This window comes from Octopus bimaculoides, chromosome 14, assembly GCF_046866305.1.
Source record: "Octopus bimaculoides isolate indiv1 chromosome 14, ASM4686630v1, whole genome shotgun sequence".
Classification (NCBI taxonomy): Eukaryota; Metazoa; Mollusca; class Cephalopoda; order Octopoda; family Octopodidae; genus Octopus; species Octopus bimaculoides.
Genome location: NC_142941.1, coordinates 6,286,041 through 6,302,688, shown reverse-complemented (window position 1 = coordinate 6,302,688; position 16,648 = coordinate 6,286,041). Strand labels below are relative to the sequence as shown.

The window sequence follows — 16,648 nt, the reverse complement described above, 5'->3', positions numbered from 1 at the left end:
GCATTGGTATGCATGGGAGTTGAACCCACACCTCTTGTTTTTGTGATAAACAGGCTGACCAATTACACCAAGATATCCCTAAGTTAAGAAGTGGTGATGAGTGAAAATATAATTCAAAGTTTCACCATATATTGACTTTAGAAAATGGTCTGATATTATCTTTTGTCTTGTATCTTTTACTTGTTTTAGTCATTCGACTGTGGCCATGCTGGGGCACCATCTATAGTTGAACGTAATGACCCTAGTGCTTTTATCTTAAGCCTGGTACTTATTCTATTGATATCTTTTGCTGACCTGCTAAGTTACATGGACATAAACACATGAATACTGGTTGTTGAGTAGTATTAGGAGAACAAACACAGACACAAAGACACACACACATAGATATGTACATACATACACAGATATGGTGTAAAGGTAACACACTTTGTCGTGTTAACAAAGGAATGTAGGTTCAAGTCCCATGCAGATAGGAAAGCCTTCTTTCTTTTGTATATATATACACATATATATATATACATATGTATACATACATACATATAAACATTCATACATACATACGTACATATAGATTAATGCATATTGATATATATGCATGTGCTTGTACATGCATGCATGCATACAAATAGATTTAACATTCTGTCCCTCTCTTACACCTACATAAAACCATTCACAATGAAATGCCTAAACATAAACACACACAAACACACACAACACACACATACACACACACACACACACACACACACACACACACACACACAGAGTAGCAATTGATAAACCTAGCCACGTGCTATGTGTCACTGCATTTTGGCAGGAGTGTATGGACTCCCATTTTTCTCTCTTGATTTGTGCCATAAACCTATGGAAACTAGCTCTTCAAGGCCGCCACTATATATATATATATATATATATATATATATATATATATATATATATATAATATATATATACAGACACACACACACACACACACACATATATACATATATACATACATACTAATACAGCTATTTGTTTTCTACACCACCTGTCTTTGTTGTTTTTTTGTGAATTCTCCCTATATACATACATATATACATACATATATACTTACATATATATATATATATATATATATATATATATATATATATATATATATATATATATATATATATATATATATATATATGTATATATACACATACACATACACAAACACATGCACATGTACATACATGCATGCAAATAGATTTACAGTCTGTCCCTCTCTTACACATACATTTCACAATGAAATGCCTAAACAGAAGCACACACACACACACACACACATACACACACACACACACACACACACACACACACTCAGTAGCAAATGATAAACCTAGCCACGTGCTATGTGTCACTGCATTTTGGCAGGAAACTCCACATCGATTGACACAGCGATTTAATGCTTTTACGATGCACTTGCTGCATTTTTATGCACTGAATCCGCAAACAATTTTTTTCTCTGAGAATGATACTCTCTTTTTCTGTCTGTACCACCACCATCATTTAATGTCCGCTTTCCATGCTGGCATGGGTTGGATGGTTTGACTGGAACAAGTAGGCTAGAGAGCTGCACCAGGTTCCAGTCTGATTTGGCAAGGTTTCTACAGCTGGATGCCCTCCCTAACGCCATATGTGTGTGTGTATGTGTGTGTGTGTGTGTGTGTGTGTGTGTATTTATATATTCATGTACATATGTATAAATATGCAAATATTGCACCCATGTAGATTTGTTCATGGCAAAATGTAATTAACGAAGAAGAAGAAATGAAAAATACCCAGAGAGATGGCCGAAGGAAAGAATTGATGAGGAATTGAGGTAGAGAATGAAGGAGAGAGAGAGAGAGAGAGAGATAGAGAGAGATAGAGAGAGAGATAGAGAGAGAGAGAGAGAGAGATAGAGATAGAGAGAGAGAGAGAGAGAGAGAGATAGAGAGAGAGAGAGAGAGGAGAAAGAGAGGAGAGAGGATTAGAGAGAGAGACAGAGACAGAGACAGAGTGATGGTATATGAAAGTAGAAAATAATGTTATGACTGTACAGAAATTAAATTATATCATAATAAGATGGGGGTGGATGGGAGTGTGAAGAGGAAAGAACTGAGAACAACTAATACCACCACCACGATGACGACGACGACCACCACCACCATCACCGCCACCAATACCACATTCTCCTCCACTGCTGCTGCTGCTACTGCTGCTGGCGTCACCACAATGACTACTGACAACTAATATCACTGCTCCCACCACAACCGCCTTCACTAATACCACCGTGACCACCAACACCAAAAATCAATTAATAACACCATTATTAACCACCACCACCACCACCACCAGTACAACAACAACAACAAACACCTCCTCAACACCACCACTAGCACCATCCTCATCACCTCCGCCACCATCTCTACTATCAAAACCACCTCTGCCAGCATCAGCCCTTCATCAACAAAACACGTGAAGCTGTTTGTTGAGCAGTTGTTTGAGAAGAGTACAGCAAGCTGTCTGCATGTTGTCAGTATTGATAACATTACAGCTCTGTTATTATCCAAAACCACTTACATCCCTGATATTGAAGCCTCTATGACCCTGATATTTAGGGCCCTAAGTTCCAATATTCTTGACGTCTGAACCGTTATGTCTCTGACTTCTAAACCCTTAAATATCCCAACATTTGAACCTTTACTGTTCTGATACCGAGATAACTTCTTCTTTGGAGTGACAAGACCTGTATTGATATAGCATCACCATACTATTGGTAAGTTATCGCAGCACTGTTTTATATGAAATATTACTTAATGCTTCAGCATTCATGTGGAGGCGCATGCATGGCTTAGTGGTTAGGCAGTTGGACTCATGATCGTAAGATTGTGGTTTCAATTCCTGGACTGGGTGATGTGTTGTGTCCTTGAGCAAAACTCTTCATTTCATGTTGCACCGGTTCACTCTGCTGGTAAAAATGGGTAATCTTGCGATGGACCAGCGTCATGTCCAGAGGGGGAGTAGATTGGCCATAAAAACTGGGGAAACTGGTCCTAAGCTCCCTATGGAGGGATATGAACTGACCACGTATTACTGATGATGAAAGTGATAAAGATTTTGTCTCTGAAGTTTGTTGTGGAATACTACGACAGGGTATTTTTATTTAAAAGACTGATTTTTAGATTCTTCACTGATATATTCATCTTTGATTAACATACACCAGTAAGATATATACATATACATATATATATATATATATATATATATATATATATATATATATATATACATATATATATATATATATATATATATATATATATATATATATATATATATATATATATATATATATATATATATACATATATATATATATATATATATATATATATATATATATATATATATATATATATATAGGCGCAGGAGTGGCTGTGTGGTAAGTAGCTTGCTTACGACCACATGGTTCCGAGTTCAGTCCCACTGCGTGGCACCTTGGGCAAGTGTCTTCTACTATAGCCTCAGGCCGACCAAAGCCTTGTGAGTGGATTTGGTAGACGGAAACTGAAAGAAGCCCGTCGTATGTATGTATATGTATATATATATATACATGTATATATATATATGTGTGTGTGTGTGTGTGTGTGTGTGTATGTGTGTGTATATGTTTGTGTGTCTGTGTTTGTCCCCCCAACATTGCTTGACAACCGATGCTTGTGTGTTTACGTACCCGTAACTTAGCAGTTCGGCAAAAGACACCGATAGAATAAGTACTAGGCTTACAAAGAATAAGTTCTGGGGTTGATTTGCTCGACTAAAGGCAGTGCTCCAGCATGGCCACAGTCAAATGACTGAAACAAATAAAAGAGAGTAAGAGTAAAGAGTATATGTATATATATATATATATATATATATATATATATATATGTATGTATGTATATATATATATATGTATATATATATGTATGCATATATATGTATATATTTGTATAACTATCTATTTATCTATCTATATATGCGTGTGTATGTATATATATATATACATATATACATATATACATATATATATATATATATATATATATATATATTCACATACATATATTCGTACACACACGCACACACACACACACACACACACACACACACACAAACATGCATTCGCATACATCTTATACGTATGCATTTATAATTATTTGAATAAATATTTCTATAAAATTCCCGAAAATCTTGTCACAATATGGAGTTCTTTAATATGAAACCTGTTTTGCCATTACTTAAGGAAGTCCACATTAGGATGGTATTTTCATAAGCACAATGCTTTTATGATGCAGGAAATTGCTGCCAAAAACGTATATATGCAATTTAGGCTATCTTCTGTGATGCTGACTTAATTCATAACTGCTTTATATTAATGAGAAGCATCTGGTGGTTAGATGGGCAAAAGGTTTAGTACCATTTCATCTGTCTTAATGTTCTGAGTTGAAATTCTGCTGAGGTCGATTTTTGCCTTTTCATCGTTTTGGGGTTGATAAAATAAGTATCTGTTAAGCACTGGGGTTGATATAATTGAACAACACCCTCCCCTGAGGTGTACAAACACATGTACAAACACAAACTCACACATACACATGTACACACACACATACACAAACTCACAAATAAATAACACACCTACACATGTTCACACACACACACACACACACACACACACACACACTAATATACTTATATAAGCATGTACACAGAATTTGATCAAGTGCTTACCTGGAGTTAATCCTTCTGACATTAGCGCAACAAAACACATCTGACTAAAGACTAACTCCTGCTAATTACCTGCATTATTAACCTAGACATTCTGATACACAATTATCTTTTATTTTATTTATTTATTTTTTTTGGCTTTTATCTTTCACTTGTTTCAGTCAATAAAATTTGACCAAGCTGGAGCACCACACTGAAAGATTTTAGTAGAACAAACTGACCCCCACCCCACCCCACCCCACCCCACCCCACCCCACTCCTCCACCGTGCTTATTTCTTTTAAGCCTGGTATGTATTCTATTGATCTCTTTTGCCAAACTGCTAAGTTATGAGGATGTAAATACACCAACACTGGTTGTCAAGCAAAGGTGGGGAACAAACAGACACAAAGACACACACACATACATGCACATGCACACACACATAGCAGGCTTCTTTCAGTTTTCGTCTGCCAAATCCACTCACAAGGCTTTGGTTGGCCCAAGGCTATAGTAGAAGACAATTGCTTATAAAACAAATCACTTATGTAATGATAATAATAATAATAATAATAATAATAATAATAATAATAATAATAATAATGCCTCCTCATTGATATGACTGTCCCAATTGATATAAACGTATCTGTCAAGACCTACCAAAAACTGAGCAAATATAAAGATCTTGAAATAGAAATTAGCAAAATGTGGAATCTGAAGACGAAAACAATACCTATTGTCATAGGTGCCCTGGGAATGACAGCGAAACGGGCTGATTACTACCTAGCTCAGATACCAGGAAACCCCAAAATGGCTGAAGTCCAAAAGATAGTGCTCATGGGAACTGCCCATATCCTACGTAAAATACTGTCTATGTGATCTCAAATTTTAAAGCAAACATAATTTTCTTATGGTTTCTTAAACATTCACTTGAACAAAACTGTACAAATCCAAATATATGGTACCCTAGGCATAACACCTACATGAACTTCTAACTTGTTGTCTCTTGAGGTCTCTGGGTGAGACTTGGATCCAACTTGTACAAATGCAAAACAAAAGTCAAACATAAAATAATAATAATAATAATAATAATAATAATGATGATAATGATAATAATAATAATAATAATAATAATAATAATAATAATAATAATAATAATAATAATAAGTTATCATGTACATTGTTTTGCCTTGGTATAAAAGATGGGTTACAGCAAATATTCTGCTCAATACCACAGATTTGCTTGTCAGTTGTTTGACCTTAACCAGTTGAGCATGTCCCTTGGTGGCTGACAATATGTGCGTCTCTGATCATGAGCAGAAGTAGTGGAAGAGCATCATAGCCATGTGTTGAGAGGAATTCTTTGGGGTTTGGATAATTTACCTTTAGAAACATGGGTGTTTTGCTCAACATCCTTAAACAAACCTTATTCAGGGACCTTTTGAGCAGGATGGGCTACTCGACCTGAAGAAAATTCTAACTGGGCCCCACCTGCAAGGCCAGTGCTGTTTATCTTGATATGAGATCACCATGTCGCGCACATATGGTTGTGATGCATGTGCCTGGTGTACCCTTATCAGACGAGTAGTCATGGCAGGTATTTTGGACTTCGTACTCCAGTGTCAATTTGATGGCATGCACTGCTCTCTCACTCAATAATAATAATAATAATAATAATAATAATAATAATGTTTTGAATTTGGGCACAAGCCCAGCAATTGTAGGGTGGGGGGCGGTGTTATAATAGTAACAATTCTTTCTTTATTGGCCAAATGACACATCTTACATGTTAAACCTAAATGGTCTACCTTGAAAGAAACGCATTTTCTTCCAAACATCATGTTCGCGATGCTGTTGATAGTGATGATGATGGTAATGGGTGGTGATGGTAATGGTGGTGGTGGTGGTGGTGGTTCTGGTGATGGTGGTGGTGGTGGTAGTGGTGGTATTGATGGTAGTGATGGTAGTGATGATGTTGGTGGTGGTGGAGGTGGTGGAGGTTGTCATGATTGTGAGAGTAGCATCAGTGATGGAAGTAACGATGACGGTGATAAGAAAGATGATGATGATGATGATGATGATGATGTTGATGATGACGATGTTGATGATGATGATAATGATGATGATGATGACGACGATGGTGTTTTCAACCCAGGTGGTTGTTGGATTATCCTCTTCCACATAATCATCTGATTTAATTACTTTGCTTCCTAATTTTGATTTCTTCCTTTTCCTGCTTCACCACCACCACCAGAACCACCCCCAGCATCACTACCAGCACCAGCAACACCACCACCACCACCACCACCTTAGTCATTATCAAACGATTGCCTTTTATTTACATTATTTACATTATTTACATTTGACGGATATTTGTCCTCATCTTGTTTGTTGTTAACACAACGTTTCGGCTGATATACCCTCCAGCCTTCGTCAGGTGTCTTGGGGAAATTTTGAACCTGGGTTCTCATTCCTAACGATGTTACTATTATTATATTATTATTATTATTACTATTATTAATCAGGTCGCTGCCATGAATCGAACTCGGAATCTTGGGGTTAGTAGCCCGCGCTCTTAACCACTACGCCATATGAGGACAAATATCCGTCAAATGTAAATAATGTAAATAATGTAAATAATTCCTCATCTCTTAAATATAGAACTGTATTGCCTTTTATTTGTCAAAGAGAAATGGGATGAAGTAGTTGAGTTATGTGCTAAAAAAAGGTCGAAAGTAACTGAGCGACAAAAGTGATGGAAAATGGATGTGGAAGGGGTGTATGTAGAGGAAGCGGAAGACTGAGAAAGAGATGAGAAAAGACGACAGTGGAAGAAATGTGAGCAAGTGGGGGGGGGGGCGTTGATGAGGGATGATTGCAGAGGATAGGGCATAATGGAAAGATGTTTCATAGAGCTCACAAGGCTAACAGCTCCTATTTTAGTGGGGGAAAATAATCTAAACACAATTGTTGTTGTTCTTGTTTTGTTGCTTTTTATTTGTTGACCAGCTCAGTTGGCCAAATACCCTGTCTTCATAATTCACGTTTCTGTATACTGAATAAACAACACATACCTCAAGAATCTAAAGCAGTGGTTTTCAACTGTGGATCCTAGGGATGCATGTGACTCTTCAGCATCCTTCTAGCAGTCCTTAAGTATCCTTCCAGCAGCCCTCAAGCATCCTTCCAGCAGTCCTCAAATATCCTTCCAGTGACCTTCAAGTATCCTTCCAGCAGCCCTCAAGCATCCTTCCAGCAGCCCTCAAATACTCTTCTGGTGGCCCTCAAACATCCTTCCAGCAGCCCTCAAGCATCCTTCCATTGGCCCTCAAGTATCCTTCCAGTGACCCTCAAACATCCTTCTGGTGGCCCTCAGGCATCCTTCTGGTGGCCCTCAAGCATCATTCTGGCAGCCCTTAAGCATTCTTCTGGCAGCCCTTAGCAGTCTTCCCTCTATAAACATAATGAATTTTTCTTTAATTCCCTAGCATTTTACTTTTTTAGTGTGCCCCCCCCACCCCTCAAAAAAAAATCCAGGTTTTAGATGTGGCCTGGATATTAAAACAGTTGAAAACCACTGATGTAGAGACAAAATCTTCTAGAAAAGAGGTCAGGATATTTCTAATTAGTCTATCAATTTAGTTCATATTCAACACGGATGATTAACTATGGTTCAGTGAAGCATGAAATTGAATATGGTGGTGTCAAACATGTGTTTGGCATTCACGTGTCTCTGTCGGTCGATGGAGATTATTGGTTACTAAACTGACATTGCACTCGGCACATGTGAATTGTGAGGCAATAATTAGTCAGAGAGTAACGGCTGTTATTTACTTATCTATTTTTATTGATCTTTGTACACATACACATACATACATACATACATACATATATGCACACGCAAAAATACACTCAAAAACACATGTACATTCACTGCCTCAATATGTATACACACATATGGATGAATACATATACAAACACATATGTACACACTCTTACACATACGCACACACATGCACGCGTACCTTCATTTTGGGATCACCAATACTTTATTATCTCCTCTTCTTTCTATCTCCTGTCAAACCGCTTTCATTCTCAACCAGTCGCCATGTTTGATCGCTAAATCCACAAGTTTTTTTCATTTTGTCGGTTTATTTTCTCTTATTCCTTTCTGTTGAAGAGCATAAGCTCGAAACATAAAAGACTTTCTCACCTTCCCGAGCGTCAACCTGAGGTGGTGAAGCATGACCTTCGAACATTGGGCCTCACCGAAGCAATGACTTGTAACCGAGACCTTTGGAAATATGTTGTGCCTGAGAAGACCCGGCAAGCCAAGTGAAACCATAATCCAAGGCCTCTGCCAGGGGTGTAGCCACCCCACTTATGCGTACCTTTCCTTCATTGGACACTAAACTCCGCTTGCGAAGACCTGTTGAGGAAAGTGAAATCGAAATCGTGACGGCACCTGTAACCAGTGGAGCGCTAAGAGCACCGTCCGAGCGTGATCATTGCCAGAGCAGCTGTCTGGCTTCTGTGCCAGTGGCACATAAATAGCACCATTTGAGCGTGATCGTTACCAGCGTCGCCTCACTGGCACTTGTGCCGGTGGCACGTGAAAAATATTCGAGCGAGGTGGAAGACAAATAGATAGACTACTAGACAAACAGACAGAGTTAAATAGATAGATAGATAGATAGATAGATAGATAGATAGAAATACAATAGCCGTATTTTCCAACGTAAGCCTGAGCCAAACAAGAATGTACGTAACATCTTTCAATGCATGTAAATCATTGAATCAGTTAAACACAATGTTTTCCAAAGCTGAGATAAATATACTTTGATAAGTTTACTTATTGTATCAAATATTCAAATTACATTTTAAAATAATAAATTTAATAATGTAGTAAAGTATTGTGTTGTCATTTATATCTTCTTTTCTTTCTATCTTTTCAGGTGAATTGCGCGTACGCAGCAGAGAGCTCCATTTCACGAAAACTTACGCCTTTATCAGTTATCGTACCTCGAAGTCATATGCGATACTCTTTGGACCAAAACGCAAATATTAGCTAAAAGTCTACACGAGGAAAATTTGCCTGGTTAGAAACCAAAACAACAAGGAAGACAGATAAGAGTTTATCCAATTTGACTAAGACTAAAACCTAAGCAACATAAAATCAAAGTCCATGCGATAGTGTGAAAGATTGTAATAAACCTGGAAAATCTAAAGAAACTACAGCTTAAAACATCAAAAAGAAGCATTATGACCCTGGTTAGTCAAAGTCGTTGTTTCGTTTGCAATAGCTGGTACAAGTAGAAAGGAAGATCATGTCGTTTGTTTGGGGCGATGAGGAATGCTGGAAACAGCACAAAAGGAATGGAACGATACGAAATACTAATAGCAGACGACGAAGTAGACATTACAACCGTGAATCGGTGGACGGAAGTTATTGTGATAGATTGATCAGAAGAGAACAATACGATACTTGGAGATCTGGATACGGATTTGATGACGACGAGGAAGAAGAGCAGCTGCGCCGTCACAATCAACAACAACAGCAACAACAACAGCAGCAGCGTTTCAGGCGGAGTCAAAAGAAAAGGAATGGAATACACGGCAGTATATCGTCTCTTCCCATCCTGCCATCCTCGTCACTGCGGAGTATCTTGAAGTCCTCATCATCTGCAGAAAATTTAATCAATAGTGATTATTTAGACAAAAGAAGTCGAATTGAAGATGATGTTGGTGCTGTTCCTCCGGGGGTAAGGGTCTACTGGATGAGAGATCAACAGTTGCGGAAAAGCATCAAACGAGGCAAGAAGGTTCAATTCCACGAAAACTCGCAAGCTAATAAAAGAAACAAGCAATATGCACGGAGGAGTAATGACATCACTTCTGACGAAGAAGAAAGCGAACTGGAATCTATTTTCCGCAGTGATGAGGAAGCCTATTGCAGGAAAAGACCAGCCAGGCCAGTTTTCAAAAGAAATGTTAAAACTTTTTCGAATGGAACAGTGAAGTCCCACTCCAAAAGTCAACAGGATTCCCCTAAAAGTTCCAGAACTCAGCGCAGTAGCTTCAAAGTTTTTAACGATGCTGGTAACAGCCACAGAAATAATGTTCCTTCAAATACCAAAGATCACGTTCGTACTCAACAAGATCTAATTTCTGCCGCTAAATCAGCTCAGCAGGAAAAATGTCCGTTCACACGTAGTTATACAAAGATGGCTGCTGATACAAATGAAGATATTGTCCAGTTCAATGCCCTCCGTCGTAAGAGCATACATAACATCAATTCGTTCGTACGCAGCTCTGCTAGATGTTCCCAACGCAGCAATTTTGGCAACAGGACATCTCAACGAATGCAACGCTCTGTCGCCAATCCACGCTCAAGCATCCATCACTTTCCCAATCCGACTTCATCAAACCATGTTCATCTGCAGCAAATATTCAACCCCAACAATCGCGATTTCGATTACTATGACGATCAGCCACAGATTCCTGTTCGTTCTTGCAAGAAACGCTCCTCAAGCCGTCATTTTCACAATAGAAGCGGTTATAACAACATCGATAACAATACAAGTTATTCTCAAAAACCTCATTACATGGGCGATATAGAAAATGAAGAGACCGCTGACTCGCTGGTACAGATTAATGTCGGAAATCAAAGTAATACTCCATTTCAAAGATCGTTTTCAACAAGGGAGTATGGTTCAAGGCGAAACACAGAACGAAACAGTCATAACCGAGGCAGTATGAAGCACAGGAACCACGGACAACAGGTCCATTTGACTGATACAACAGGATTACCCAACGATGCAACTATTTCTAATAGACAAGAAGAAACATATAATCCTAAAGTTTTACGGAATTCTATGCGGAGAAAATCCTTGTTTAACCCATTACCAAATTCACATTTTATGCCTGAAGCAGATGATTTTGAAACTGAGGAAGATCAACGAACTTTAGCAGAGGAAAACTGTAACAGCGGTAACATCAACAGCAACGGTAGCAATATGATTGGTTCTAATAATAGTATGACTATCAATAACAACGGGTTTTGTGACAGTGGAAGAGGGGGTGGGCTCCGTGGTGTTGAAGATTGTAACAGAAATATTTCTTCGATTACTTTTGTACCTGGTATCTCACCAACTGAAAGTGGTGACGTTAAAGCAACACCAGAAGAGCTCCCTTATTGTCCATTTTCGAGACCAATCATCTCAACTGAAGATAAAAATGTCGTCGATCCAACCGATAAAATGATACCTGCAGTGGGAGGAGAACGTGATGGGTGGCCGTCTTTGGCAAGACCATTGGCGGAAGAAGCTGTCGCAGCTGCGCTTCGTCGTTCTGCAAGACAGCGACGAAGCAACAAGTATTTATCTGTTAAATCTGACCTCAGTGGTTCCTTAAGGAGTTCAGAAGTCTCATCTGAGTGTAGAGGACGTCAACAGAAACCTCTTTCCGAAATATTAGCAAACTCAGGAAGCTCAGTCTCTGTTCCAGAGCAACAAAAGCAGCCAAAACATTACCACCAGTCTTATCCATATTTATCTCCTGTGACCTCTGTTTATCAATCATCGAAACAGACTCCTGACGAATCAGAATCCTTTAATGAATTCGTTCAGAACCAACAGGAACAGTTTGATCCGACAGAAAATTCATTTCTTTTCCAAAGATCTTCATTTCAGCGAGACACAACGCCCACAGCTGCCACTTATCGCCCTTTGCCATCGATACCATCACTGGTTCCACCTTTGACAGAAATGTTTCCCCCAGTTGAAGAGGCTACTACATTACCTCAGTTTCCCCCATTAAATTGTGACTATAACTTGCCTCTTGGTGTTGTTAAGCCACTGCCCATTGTTCTGACTCCGCCGCAAATCCCACCTGATCGTCTTCCGAAACCAGTTCGAAGATCAGAGCTAAACCCTCGGTGTGACTCAAACGGAGGCCTCACTGTAACTTCAGACCCTAATGTAGAGGGCTCAAAGGAAGTAGTATCGTCAAGAACTGCCGATGGTAAAGATGGAAAGGAGAAAGGGAAAAGCGACAAGAAAGACCGAAAGAAGAAGAAAAAGAGGAAGAAGAAAAAGAAGGATAAAAAGAAGAAAGAGAAAGAAGAAAAGAACAAGAAAGAAGAGAAAGAAAAGAGAGAGGAGAAGGAAAGGGAGAAGTTAAACAGGGAGAAAGAGAAGAATAAGAAGAATAAGAAGAAAAATACTCATGAGAAAAAAGTCGTTAAAAATGAATCCAAGTCTGAGATAGGGGACAGTGATGGCAGTGATGCCTACGAGACTCCACCATCTTCTTTGAGAGAGAACAAGAGTTCAGTACGGCATCAGGTGAATAGGTCAGAAGGAAAAGAGACAAAGACAAAGAAGCGTAGGAAACAGTCGAAAGAAAGAAAAGACTTGAGGAAGAAAACAGTTGGGGGTAAAACCGAGCAGCAGAGAAAGATTTCTTCCTCTGATGGGGATCTTTGTGATGTTCGGGATAACAGGTCAGAGGACAATCGAAGTCGGAGTTTCACCCGTTTGACGCGTAAAATATCTCACCGCGTTGGTTCTTGGAGTAAGGAACTCAGACGGTTCTTGAGTTTCAAGGTGGAAAGGTCACCTAGTCCTTGTTTACGTTTCACTGAATCTAACAGCGATGATAGTGGAGAAAATTCCGACAATGGCAGCAAACGGAAATTACAAAATGCCAAAGAACCACTTTGCGTACAAAAGTCACTGAGTGACATTTCCGACGCTTTAGAAGAGTTAGACAATCTGGACATCGAATTATCTAAAATCGGTGACGGTAGCTGTGATGGCGATGTCTTAAATTTCTGTGACGAAGGTAAAACTACTCAGATAATGAACTGGCTGCATGAGATGTATTCCACAAACCCAGCAGACTCCAAAATATCCTCAGTAATGGCAGCTACAACGGTCGCCACACAGTTTTAGAGCGACTCTATGGGAAGATGTGCGCGGAGAAAAATTATATAAAATAACGATAAAGATGGTTTCAAATTTAGACACGAAGCCAGTAATTTGGAGGGAAAGGGGTTAGTCGATGCCATCGGCCCCAGTGTGGGTGTGTGGTCAAGGAGTTTGCAGCATAATTGCGTGGGCTCCGGTTCGATCCCACTGCGCAATGCCTTTGGCAAGTGTCTTCGACTCTGGCTTCAGTTTGACCTCTACCTTGTGAGTAAATGGAAACTCTGTGGAAGGCCTTCGTTTGACCTGTGCGAGTGTGTGTGCGCGTGAGTATGTATTATGTATGTATGTATGTATGTATGTCTGTATGTATGTATGTATTTATGTATGTATGTATGTATGTATGTATTTATGTATGTATGTATGTATGTATACATGCATACATGAGTGTGTGTGTGTGTATATATATATGTTTACGCATGCACACGTGCATATATGTTCATAAGGGCGTTCTCTGGGAAAATGGCGCTGTATGAAACCCCAAATAAGTTTGCGTGTCACTTGTTTCCATTTACGTCCAGTTAGCTGACTTTGTCTTTCTTTATCTTCCGAGGTCAGTGAGACACATATCAGCTAAAAGTATTGTAGTCGATTTAACCGCTAAAATCCCTTGAAGTCGGTGCATTAGAATGGCTGCAGTTCTACGACTGAAACTAGTAAAAGAATTAAAGAACGTACCGTCTGCAATTGAAAGTGCAACACCAACAAAAATAAAAAATAAAAAATAAAAGAGACAAATAGAAAAAGTTTAAATGTTCGTGCGCGCGTATGTCAAGTCTCAGATTTTCGTCTGTGATAAGAAATTTTATTTATGAAACCATTAACGTTTTTTGTTTTTGTTTCAAATCTATGCATTTTGAAATTACTGAAAACGAAAGCCCGGAATCTAAGCAGGAAACAGAAGCAATTTTGTGTTCAGGACATTATAAATTAGAAAATTTGTGATGCCAGCTAATAACATTCTAATGTATTGGAAACTGAACTCGCTTTGTTAGTTTCAAATGTTCAGAATATTGTAATTTTTGGTTATTATTATTATTATCTACAGGTCATGTTCTTGTTTAACCCCAATTCGGCCCGTTTTTTCTTAAGATCATAGAATGAAGTCTGAAGAACAATAAGCTGCTATTTCTAGCAGATAAAGCAGCCACATATAGATTCTTATTCGTCCTATGCTCAAGTGTCATGACATGTTGAGTCTATAAGAACTTCCATTTCATTGGATTGAATCTAGCTAAGAAGATCAAGGGAGATAACTGTCGTTGACTGCCGTACATCCATGGTCACGTATTGTCTTCGTTGGTGCTGGTTCGTTTCATTTATGTTGTAATTGTTATTCTTGTTATTATAATTGTAAAAAAGAAAAGAAAAGAAAACGAGGCGATGAAGTGTGGGAATAGTAAACTACCTCATAAAAGTCTCAAGATGAAAAGAATTATTATCTTTTTTTTATTGACAAGAGTGGCTGTGTAGTAAGAAATTTGCTTCTCAACCACATAATTTCGGGTTCAGTCCCACTGCGTGGCACCTTATAGCCTCGGGCCAACCAAAGCCTTGTGAATGGATTTGGTAGACGAAAATTGAAAGAAGCCCGTCGCGTATATATATATATATATATATATATATATATATATATATAAGTCAGTAAATAGTGGGGTTTATATATATATATATATATATATATATATATATATATATATATATATATATATATATATATATATATATATATGTATTATGCATTTGTGTGTCTGTGTTTGTCCTGCCACCATCACTTGACAACCGATGTTGGTATGTTTACGTCCCCGTAACTTAGCCGTTCGGCAAAAGGGACCAATTGAATAAGTACTAGGCTTACAAAGAGTAAGTCCTGGGGTTGATTTGTTCAACTAAAGACGGTGCTCCAGCATGGCCGCAGTCAAATGACTGAAACAAGTAAAAGAAAAGGAAATATGTCTACCTACAAAACGTTGGCACAAAATCGAGCCGATTCTAGAAATGCTTAGTGTTTCTGTTATTAACGATATTATTGCTTTTGGTGTTGTGGGGTCGGAGCCTGACCCTGGCTGAGATTTGAAACCACTTGCTTGTTGCTTGTCAAAACGAGTGGGAAATCCTCTCCACACCAGATGATTGAACAGGAAACACTCGACCCCCTAGGACCTATGATGGTCAAGGAGCGGTCAAGCTAGATCCCTACATTGTTATTATTGTTGTTGTTATTACTAGTGTTGTTATTTTCTATTGGAAACTGAACCAGGACCTGTGCTGGTCCTAGGACTTATGATGGTCAAGGAGAGGTCAAGCTAGATCCCTACATTGTTATTATTGTTGTTGTTATTTTTCTTAATTTTTCGTTTCAGGCAATGTATATCCCATATTTTAAGATAGCATGTTGTGATTTTCAGGGAAACTTGGCTGCTATTTCTAGCAAGTGAAACAACCCAACCATATTAAAACGCCCTTATTCTTGCTGCTGCTGTTAATGAGGCTTCTCCTGCTGTTGTTTATAATGCTGCTGCTCTTGTTGCTGTTATCGTTATTTGCTGTCTTTGTTGTTGTTGTTGTTGTTGTTGTTGAGTGGCAGCACCCAATCAGTTGTGGCTGAAACAGTCGAACAACATCAGAGCAGTTAATCAAACAGAAGATATACCACCGCAATGAATCACACACACATTAACCCTACCCCAGCGACTGTCAACATCTACAACCATCCAACCGGGACCATATATGCTATCTGGGTGCTAACTTAATCAACCTTTGTGACCAAATACAAACATCCAAACCATGCCCCCCTCTACCCATCAGAAAAAAAAAAAATTAACAAGATAAAGAAACAACTTGACTGTCTTAAATCAAACTCAGGGACTTTGAAATTCATTGAGATATTAAATGATGAACTAG

At 38.6% G+C, this 16,648-nt stretch overlaps 1 protein-coding gene across 1 annotated transcript; it reads left to right on the top strand.

Moving 5' to 3' along the window:
• The first annotated feature begins 1,419 nt into the window (after positions 1-1,419).
• Positions 1,420-15,120, top strand: LOC128249356 (uncharacterized). Its single transcript, XM_052972639.2, has 2 exons — positions 1,420-2,788; positions 9,713-15,120. Exon 2 carries the CDS (start codon positions 10,085-10,087, stop codon positions 13,709-13,711), a length of 3,627 nt encoding a protein of 1,208 aa, XP_052828599.1. The 5' UTR covers positions 1,420-2,788; positions 9,713-10,084; the 3' UTR covers positions 13,712-15,120.
• Positions 15,121-16,648: the final 1,528 nt, after the last annotated feature.

Excerpts from the sequence above, each read along its gene's own strand:
- LOC128249356 (XM_052972639.2), top strand. The coding sequence starts at position 10,085 with ATGTCGTTTGTTTGGGGCGATGAGGAATGCTGGAAACAGCACAAAAGG.